Source organism: Hevea brasiliensis, chromosome 15 (assembly GCF_030052815.1).
Source record: "Hevea brasiliensis isolate MT/VB/25A 57/8 chromosome 15, ASM3005281v1, whole genome shotgun sequence".
In the NCBI taxonomy this organism is placed as follows: Eukaryota; Viridiplantae; Streptophyta; class Magnoliopsida; order Malpighiales; family Euphorbiaceae; genus Hevea; species Hevea brasiliensis.
In genome coordinates this window covers 54683166-54693114 of record NC_079507.1, presented here as the reverse complement: position 1 = coordinate 54693114, position 9949 = coordinate 54683166, and the positions used below count along the sequence as shown (strand labels likewise).

The window sequence follows — 9949 nt, the reverse complement described above, 5'->3', positions numbered from 1 at the left end:
GATGCTTATATAATGGATTATTAGGTAATCATATATTATTGTATCTCATTTAGTGGGTGTTTGTTTTAACTTATAAGCTGATCAGTTTATAAGTTCTAAAAAATATGCTGATATATTTGTTTATAATAATTTTTGGATGTATAAATTGAGTTTATAAGTTAAAAAAAAGGTTGGGGAACCCAACTTTTTATTTTAGTGCTTATAAGCTAATGGATAAAGTTTTACAGTCTTTCCTGAACTTATATAGTTATAACACTACAGTCTTTCAACTTAAAAAAATAATATAAAACCCCCTCAACTTTTAAATTTTACACAATAAAATCCTTATAACATCCAATCACCGGTTTTCTAGTTAGACACTAACATGGACAGTTTCTACGGGATATTTAGTCAACATTTCTCTTTCCTTTCTTAAGTAATGTGTAAATTGAATACTTCTCCTCTTTGTATAGAGAATAACTCTCATCATAGTGCTCCTAGATATTTGCTAGACAAGCTTGGCTGCCTTAGTTGGCTTTCTAGGATAGTTTTTGGAAAAGTGTCCTTTTTCTCCGCATATGAAATAGCAGTCCGATCTTTTATTTTTTTCCCCTAGCCTACTTCTTCCTAAAGTATCTGAAAGACTTTCTCTTCTTATCCTTCAACTTCTTCTTTTTGTATGTCTTGAAATGAGATTTTTTGGATGAAGGACAAACACAATCTTTATCTCCACATTTAATCTCCAAATAAGATTTCTTACAAGCCTTTCTGAGATGCTTATTGTCAAGCATGGATTTCAACATCTTCTGTTGGTCACATTACTTTTCAATGGCATTAAGTGTCATCTGATGAATTTCTCCTAGAGAAATTTGAGCCATGTCTTTGCTAGTGGCAATAATGGTCCATTGGATTTCTGGTTGTAACTCCTTGGGGAGAGAGGTAATGCAAGTGTGTCTCAAATTTGGATCATTATATCCATTAAATAGATAGTATCCGTGAGACATCTTTTGATAATGAAACTCAATGTCTTTAGGCTTGATAGAACAACACCTCATCTCAAAAACCTCCTCGTCCTTTTTGCAACCAAGGAGGGATCTCCAATGAATTTCGCATGAATAAGCCCTAAAGCATGATTGGTATGAGGAAACTGAAAGAACTGAAGCTGTCTATATTCTCCGAGACTTTGGAACCAATCCCTGAAGGTACCAATGAATCTAGAAGTAAATTCCTAAAGTACTTCTGAAAGGATAGCATCAGGCCGAGTCATCTGTAAATCAATCCATGCTCTAAACTCACGAATTGTGCTCTGCCATTGAATAGAAGGGAGACTATTAAAGGAAAACTAAGAGCCTGATGTAGGTCCTAGTTTGTTGATCTTTTATTCTCCTTCTTTATGAACCACATAAGCTGAAGCATCTGGAATGTGCTCATTTGGAGGGGGATGAGGCTCTCCCATTTCTCCAAAAAGAGATGTAACACCCCTAATTGCATAGCCTGGTATATTTCACTGTTCCGGTGACCGGTGTCAGTCCGGACAATTAAGGGGATTAGAACCACACTTAAGACAACTAGAGAAGTCATAAACACAAATAATTAGTAATGCTCAATTAGTTAAATATAAATAAGAAAAACAGAACAGAAGAAGTTAAACGAGCCGAGAGTCACAGCGATGGGTGACCTTCTCGGGAAGGACTGCGAAGTCATTTTAAACTCAAATTTCAAACCGTAAAAAGTGACACTGCGGTCCTTAGGACCCTTATAAACACAGTGGAAAAGAGAAAATCACGAAAAAGATCTATTAAGCCAGTCAAATAATTAGGTCAGGGAGCCGGAAGAAATATTGAATTAATTGCAAACCGGTTGAATCAAGTAGGGGCAATTTGGTCAATTGACCGAGAGTCGACTCTGACCTAATCACAAATAAAATCAGAGAAAAGAAAATTTCGGGATCAAGAATTAAATTAAAGAACTATTGAAGAATTAAAGAAAAAAGAAAAAGAATAAAAATGATACTTATTACATCATGATGATGACATCATATAAGATGTCAAAAATTAATTTTAATTTTCCAACCTTTTTTGACCAAGTCAATTATGGGCATAAAAACAAAAATTGAAAAGCCAAATTTTATCTCTTCTTCTTCTTTTTTTTTTCTCTCTTTCCCGTAGCTCCTCATCCCTCCCCCTTTTCTCACTAAATCCTCCATGGCTACTTAATTTCAAGCTTTTAAAGCTTGAATCAACCCCATAAATCCCATAATTTTCCTAAATAAAACTTGTTCTTAGATCTTGGTAAGCCTATTGAGAAGGAAATTTGAAGGAAAATAAAAGGAAAATTGAAGCTTGGGGAAACTTCACAAGAGGTTAGTGACAAATTCTTCAAATTGTCTATTGAATTTTTGTTTAAGTAATTGATATAAGTTAGAAAGTAACTTTAAATGGAAAGAAAACAATTATTGAGGGACTATATATGAGTTCAACCAGCTAGGGTTTATGTTTGAAATGGGTGATTTGATGCAAATTAGAAAGTAGTTAAGTGAGAATAAGTGAATGAGAACTAAATATGCATTTATAATTCAATAAATGAACTAAAAATGGAAGTTAGGGTTTTGCACTTAGGGTTTGTGAACCAAAAATGCAAGAAATGAGTAAATGGCATCTTTGACCTATTTTGAAGTGAAAAATGGTCAATTGTGACCAAATGAGTTGTGTTTGAATTGTTGGAAGTGAAGCCAAATTCGGAGGTTGAATGGTCATGCTGCTGGCAGCATGACCAAGCCAACTTTGAAGGACTAAAACGGAAATTTTACAAGTCCAATTGATATACCACCAATTGGAGATGAAAATAGACATAAAATGACACAATTTTCATTAAGGAACCATGCCCAAAAACTGACCAAAACCTAGTAAACCAATTGACCAAAGTTGGTTAAGAGCAGTCTGCCACTACACAAACTAACCAAATGAACAGTATTTGTTCATTTGGTCATAACTCGAGCTAGGAAGTTCAAAATGACCTGAAATTTTACCAGTAATTAGATAAGATATAGGTCTAAAACTTTCATGAGGAACACCAACCCAAATTATGCCATTAACCTAATCAAATTATTGAGCAAAGTTGAGTTACTGAACCTGCAAAACTGCAGGATTGCCATTTGAACAGTAAGGTTTCAATGGCTATAACTCTCTCTAGAAAACTCCGATTTAGGTGAATCTTGAACCGATGGAAACCTAAGACATAGTAGAACATTTCGTATGAAGGAAATTAGACCAAATTACGGACTTAACTTGATCAAATTATTGAACGAAGTTGGATCAAAAATCTGCCAGAACCAAAATTGCAGCATGAACAGTGCACGTGAACAGTAACTGTATTTTGGCTATAACTTGAGCTACAAAACTCCAATTGGGGTGATTCAAAAAGGAGAATAAACTTAAGACAATGGGGAATATTTTATATGAAGAAAGTTTTGCTAAATTCCAACAATAAAGTGACCAATGGAACAGTGCAACTTAGGACTCCAAAACTGAAATTTACCAAATTTGCCTAAAAGACTTAGGATTTGAGTAAACAACCAAAACCAACAAGTTTAGTGACCAAAATGTGGTATGTGGGTGAAGTTGGAGTTCCCATACCTATTAAGCCTTAGAAAGTCAACTATTTGACTTGAATAGTATAGTGAATAGTAACCCGAAACACAAAAATTTCGAGAACGTCGAATTTAACACGTTAGAACTAGGTAAATGTGAAGCTAAATTTATTTTGGATTTATGTTAAGTTCTAGTACTGAAACATTATAAAATTGTGTGTTTCAGTTGAAAAGAATACCGGGAAAAAACCCGAGGAACCGAGTCAAGGCCAAGAGGCGACTCACTTGAGGTTTGTGCACAACGTATACTTTTTATAATCATCTTTTGTATACTGTTTTGAATAATGTGAAATATTGAATTATGGCATTCTTATGATATTTTGATTTAAATTGTTGAAAGTTATTATGTATATTGAAATGACAATGTTTAGCAAATTGTTAAGATAAGTTTTCAAACCACAGTGTCATGATCATATATTTGAACACCTCACTAGCGCGACTAGTGGGAGTAATTAGTTTCGAATTTTGATTCCTTCTCTGGAGAAGTGTTGAGGTGTGCCAGTAGAAGAGGATGTGAATGGATATCCATATATTTGAGCTAGCTAGCCTTGTGATGTGATTTCTCTTTAGCCTCTGGCTATTGAGATTCTATTTGTTTCGAATGGCATGATCTAACTGTGGGTTTTATGAAATGTGTTTTGATACTTCGAAATGAACGTGATTTGCATTAAAATCTCATAATTCATGTTTTGTGTTTAATGCTCATGTTTAGTCAAATTTTTGAATAAATGTGATTTTATTTTTGCATAAAGATTATTTTAGTATGTTTTGCACCACTGAGTCCTAGTACTCAGCGATAGCTTCTATTGCTGTCGCAGATACAGAGACTAGAGGAGCAGCAGACTGAGCTGCTAAAAATTGAGGATCATTCAGCTTGAAGTCTTCGAGTATAATTTATACCCCAACTGTAAATATTTCTTTTGATGTATGTATTGCATATAAATGTATGCAGATACAGAGACTAGAGGAGCAGCAGACTGAGCTGCTAAAGATTGAGGATCATTCAGCTTGAAGTCTTCGAGTATAATTTATACCCCTACTGTAAATATTTCTTTTGATGTATGTATTGCATATAAATGTATGGACATGTAAATGGGTCTTGAGCAGCTTGTACAAAATTTGTATGAAGTTTGTAATAAAGTTTAGTTTGTATTTCTTTTAATGTGAATTTTGTAAGAATGTATATAAATTGTTTTATCTCAAATGAAATGATTGTGGAATTGTTGAAATTGATAGAGTTTGATTGTGAAATTGAAGTAGTGGTTGAGAAAAATTTTTAGAAGTGCTTTTTACAGGTATTTGAAGAACTGTTTTCTCAAAATACAGAGGGAACTCTGTCAAAATTTTTATAAAATTGCGGAAAAATAAGATGGACTAAAAATATTAACGAGATTTACTTTTAATCATATGTTTTAAATACCTATTAGAAAATGCTCACCACTTAACAAAAGTAAGAAAATTGCTTTAAAATCCCTTGTAGGGTACTTAATGAGTTATCGGTAGGTGAAGTGCGGTAGTTCATTAGGTATTCTACGGGATCATGTTATGCCTTACAAAGGGGTAAGGTGTGACAAGAGAAGTGTCTGTTTCCCCTATAGCACCTTTGTATCCAAGATTTGATGATGCAGCTGAAGTAGCCATAAGTAAATTAGTGATATCCATAATTTCTGACTCTAATTTTGTAGTTGTGTCTTCATAACTAAAATAAGAATTTATATCAAAAGAGTCTTTTTATACTGGAGAAACCATATGTTGATCAGGCAAACCTGTCATGGGTTGCTTGTCTTTGAAAGTGTTGGGATTAGGCTTCCTAGGTTGAGAAAGGTACTGAGGATAATCTTCCTTTTCCATAGAATTAAAAGAGGAAAGACTTTTGGGTGGTTGAGGATGGACTGATGGGGAAGATATTGACTTTTTGAATAAGTCATAGGTCATCTTAAAGGGATTTGAATCTGAGCAGGTTGGTTGGAAAATGGCTTATAAAATGAGAATGGGTAAGTAGAAGAGAAAGGGTCATTTGTTTGTTGATTTAAGTCTGCCTCGATCTTTGCAGGCCCCATTTTTAGCCTTTTGATTTCTACTTCCTCTGATAAAATTCACCTCCAAATCTCTTTTGCTCGATAAGGCTTTTTAATTCTGCATCCAGCCGAGAAATCTTGACCTTTAAGTCACAATACATGTTTTAGACTTTGGTAGTCAAAGAATTCAGATTGACATCAATGTTTTTGCCTGGCTCACTACTTGATTCAATTTCCCATCGATCTTTTAGAGGACCTAGTTTTAGGCTATTGCATTATTAGTTTGCCAATTGAGCATCGCTTTAAATGGTTTTGGTTCTTCCATTTTACCGGAAGGGGTCACCATAGATGGTTGGACATATGGAGTTGAAACCATTTTGGTTTGTGAATTTATAAATCTTCTTAGAGGGAAGAAAATTTGTGTTCATGTCTATTGGATTAAACATCATATAGGGTTGAACCAGAGGAACTGAAGGAGTAGGGCCATATATTGGTGAGCATTTGTTAGGATAAACCATTGCTTCTCTTTCCTTTTTTAGGATCTCAAGTCCTTTCTAATGGATAGGAAGTGGCTTCCTGTAAAAATTGAGCTCCTTAGCCTCCTTTTCCAATACCTATTTATGGGTACCAATCCAAGGACTAGAATCTAGATCCTCTGGTTTTCTCCTTGACATGCTTTATCTATCGGGGTTGACTGCAGTCTTCTTGAGCTTCCTGTTGTTCTTATGACATTCATGGTATTCGATTTCTTCACTATAAGTGCATCCTGGGTCACAGCTACCACTCCTAGCAACATCCCAAATAAAATGCCCATTTATCTTGTCAACATAAATGCAATTTCATCAGATTTAAAACTATGAATAGGGATTTTTTCCCTAGGCTGCATTATAGGGGTTATCATGAAAGAATAATGAACTGTATCTAAACTAAAAGAGCTTCTAGGCTTCTAGAAAATAGTTTTTACCAACCCATCCACTTATTTATGAAATATGGGTTGAATAGTCTGGATAGTTTGGGAGTCCTGCAAGAGCCTTTCATAGTTTGTTAACCATTCCATGAGCATGAGTTTTATCAACTCCTCCCTTGAAATTTTTCTAGAGATTTGCACAATAGTTGGAACTCTTTCTTCTTCTGCTAATATGAATAGAGCCTCAGAAGAAGTTTCTTGTGAAGGGAGTTCCAAAGCATGATTTTGGACTCTGATTATTAATTGACGATGCAAGGTGGCTGATAAGGAAGTGGCCGTCTATTCTACTCCCGTGGTCTAGATATGAACTTTAAAAGCAATGGATAGATTTGGATCCATAAGAGATAGGTTGAAGTTAGGGAAGAAGGTTAAGACTACACTTCCTGCATGCAAAGTAGTCAAAACAGTGCTAATCACTACATACTCATAATGGACAAAATGAGTATCTAATAGAGCAAGCTGAGCGATGACTAGTAATCCTTTCCTGCCATGGAGGAACAAGATCAAATGAACTACTCCAAGATGAAAATGGGTATATCCTTCTCTTTTCGAGTAGGAGACAAGTTCTTGTAATTCAAGCATAACACATGGTTCGGCCACAGTGGGCTTGAGAGAACATTGGTCTAAACAAGAGGCTTGGACATATTCTTTAGTTACTAGTCTTTTAGCAGAGATGAGAGTTCTAATACTCTGGGTCAGAGTATTATTCCTCCTATATACATTGTAAGGATTCAATAGAGGCATAGATGCTTCAGAAATTTGGGCTTCCTCCGGAACATAAGAGTATTTGATAAGGTTTTCAATTTTTGAATCTATAGAACTAGAGCATGAACGAGGTAGAGAAAGGGAGGATGAGACTCTAACTAGATCACCAGAGAAGGGTGTCAAAGAGGATGCCATTTACGAAGACTAGCTCTCTCTCTATTCTCTACTATTCATATTTTGCATAAGAGAGGAGAGAGAAATGTTAACTAAGCATCACGTTAGAATTGTTTATGTCAGTGTCTAATTGGAAAATCAGTAATTGGAAGTCAGAAGAATTTTATTGTTCAAAATTTGAAGGTTGAGGGATCTTTATGTTACATTTTAAAGTTAAAATACTGTAATATTACAACCATATAAGTTCAGGGACAGTTGTTGAAATTTATCCTTAGCTAATTTGATCAAATATTTTATTATATTATCCTCATTTAATTTTTAAAATTTTATTATAAATCTTATTTAATATTTTTTTATTCATTTTAATAATAAATGTGCTAATAAGCTATTTTTCATTAAATATATTAACTATTTATTAGTTAATTATAAGTACTTACCAAACACGTAACTGCTTAAAATTTCAAGTGCTTTTAAGTTTAAATTAGCTTATAAGCACTAGGTGCTTTATAATCTGATTTTCATTAATTAAGCTAAACAACCTCTGAATACTCTCTCTCAAATCACTTGAGCATCAAAGAGTTTACCCAAGTAACCCGCCTAATGTTTTCTCTTGTTTTGAAGATCCATACCCATGGAAATTACAAATAGTATTAATATTAAATATAAAATATAATTTTTTTTAAAAAATTAAAAAGTTAAAAACTAAGATAATAAATTTAAAATTAAAAATTCTTGAAAAATATTAAAATTATTAAACAAATTAATAAATTAAGATGATTGATTAAATTTGATTATAAGAAAAAAAAGATTTGAATTATTTTTGTTAATCAATAATTTAATTATTAAATTTATTTTAAAAATAATATAAAAAGTTTAGAATTAAACTAATAAATTAAAAAGTTTAAATAAAATTGAAATGCTTGTAAAGATTTGAATTTTCTTTTTTCATTTAACCTAAAAAATTGAAAAAAAAAACAATTAAAGAGGAAAAAAAAAAGAAAAACCAACGACACATGAAATTCATCTTGGGCCCATGAAAGGATGAACCAGACCCAGCAAATGAAGTTATCAACTTATCATCCATCCATTCTCCGACACAGAATCTAAAGAACTTGATCACTTCAAATCCATGCTGGCCTTAGCCTTACCACCTGCTGCAAACGCCCTGCAGACCTCATCCTCTTTTCTATTCCAAACCAAATTTCTTCCTGCAAAAATTTCCAATTCTTTAAATGATAACAGAGAAACTCAAGAATCCACTGCAGGCAAAATTAAGCGACTTGTTCTTACCCAGGAAGGCAGAACCAAACTCAACACATACCCTGACACAGAATTCTATGCCTATCCACGGTTTGTGACCCATGTTGATCATGGCTTTATTTCCACATTGACCAACCTCTATAGAGAGAGGTTGAGACCTGGTTCAGAGATTCTTGATCTCATGAGCTCTTGGGTTAGTCATCTGCCTAAAGAAGTTGCATACAAAAGAGTAGTGGGACATGGGCTTAACGCACAAGAACTTGCCAAGAACCCAAGGCTGGATTACTTTATTGTGAAGGATCTCAATCGGGACCAGAAGCTGGAATTTGCGAGTACCAGTTTTGATGCAGTGATATGCACTGTTAGTGTGCAGTATCTTCAACAGCCAGAGAAGGTTAGTTTTGTTGGGAGCCATATATATAAAATTGGAGATGCCTAAATGGACTAATTCCATTGCAGGTATTTGCAGAAGTGTTTCGAGTGCTAAGGCCTGGAGGGGTGTTCATTGTGAGCTTTAGCAATCGAATGTTCTATGAGAAAGCCATTGGAGCATGGAGAGAAGGGACTGGATACAGTCGGGTTCAGCTAGTCGTGCAATACTTCCAGTCTGTGGAAGGATTCACTCAACCAGAGATTGTTCGGAAACTGCCTGCTTCTGGTGGCGCTCAGGAGGATAATTCAGCCTTTAAATGGTTCATGGGTTTGCTAGGATTTTTGTCTGGATCAGACCCTTTCTATGCAGTAATAGCCTACAAAAACTTCAAACCTGTATACGAATAAAATCCTGGAATTCTGCCGGTCACATTCAAGAGTTAAGGTCGAGGCCATTCATTAGTACTGACTATATTTCCAGATATGCTCATTACAATTTCGTTCTTTTTATTTTTTCATATCGTTAGTCCATCATGTCTTTGTACCCATATATAGACAAGTATTAAACATCTTGTTTGCGTAATTGAAAATATAATGAAAACATGATTATATAGTATATTACATTATTTTATTTAATAAAAAAATATTAATACTATTAAATAATAATCATATTATATAATTAGTGATGTATGCAAAAATTACAAATTTTAGTTTATTTTTTAATTGTCACTATGTCCACTAGGCTACCCACAACACCATTATCACCACCATTGTTACCACCACTATTACCGTGACCCAACATTCAAAGTTAACTCAAGGAGAGAG

At 34.1% G+C, this 9949-nt stretch overlaps 1 protein-coding gene across 1 annotated transcript; it reads left to right on the top strand.

Moving 5' to 3' along the window:
* The first annotated feature begins 8578 nt into the window (after positions 1–8578).
* On the top strand, positions 8579–9740 carry LOC110656585 (uncharacterized). The gene is made up of 2 exons (XM_021813440.2): positions 8579–9146; positions 9212–9740. Exons 1-2 carry the CDS (start codon positions 8622–8624, stop codon positions 9530–9532), a joined length of 846 nt encoding a protein of 281 aa, XP_021669132.2. The 5' UTR covers positions 8579–8621; the 3' UTR covers positions 9533–9740.
* The last annotated feature ends 209 nt before the right edge of the window (positions 9741–9949 follow it).

Excerpts from the sequence above, each read along its gene's own strand:
- LOC110656585 (XM_021813440.2), top strand. The coding sequence starts at position 8,622 with ATGCTGGCCTTAGCCTTACCACCTGCTGCAAACGCCCTGCAGACCTCA. Across the intron at positions 9,147-9,211 it reads ATCTTCAACAGCCAGAGAAG|GTATTTGCAGAAGTGTTTCG; the intron begins GTTAGTTTTGTT and ends ATTCCATTGCAG.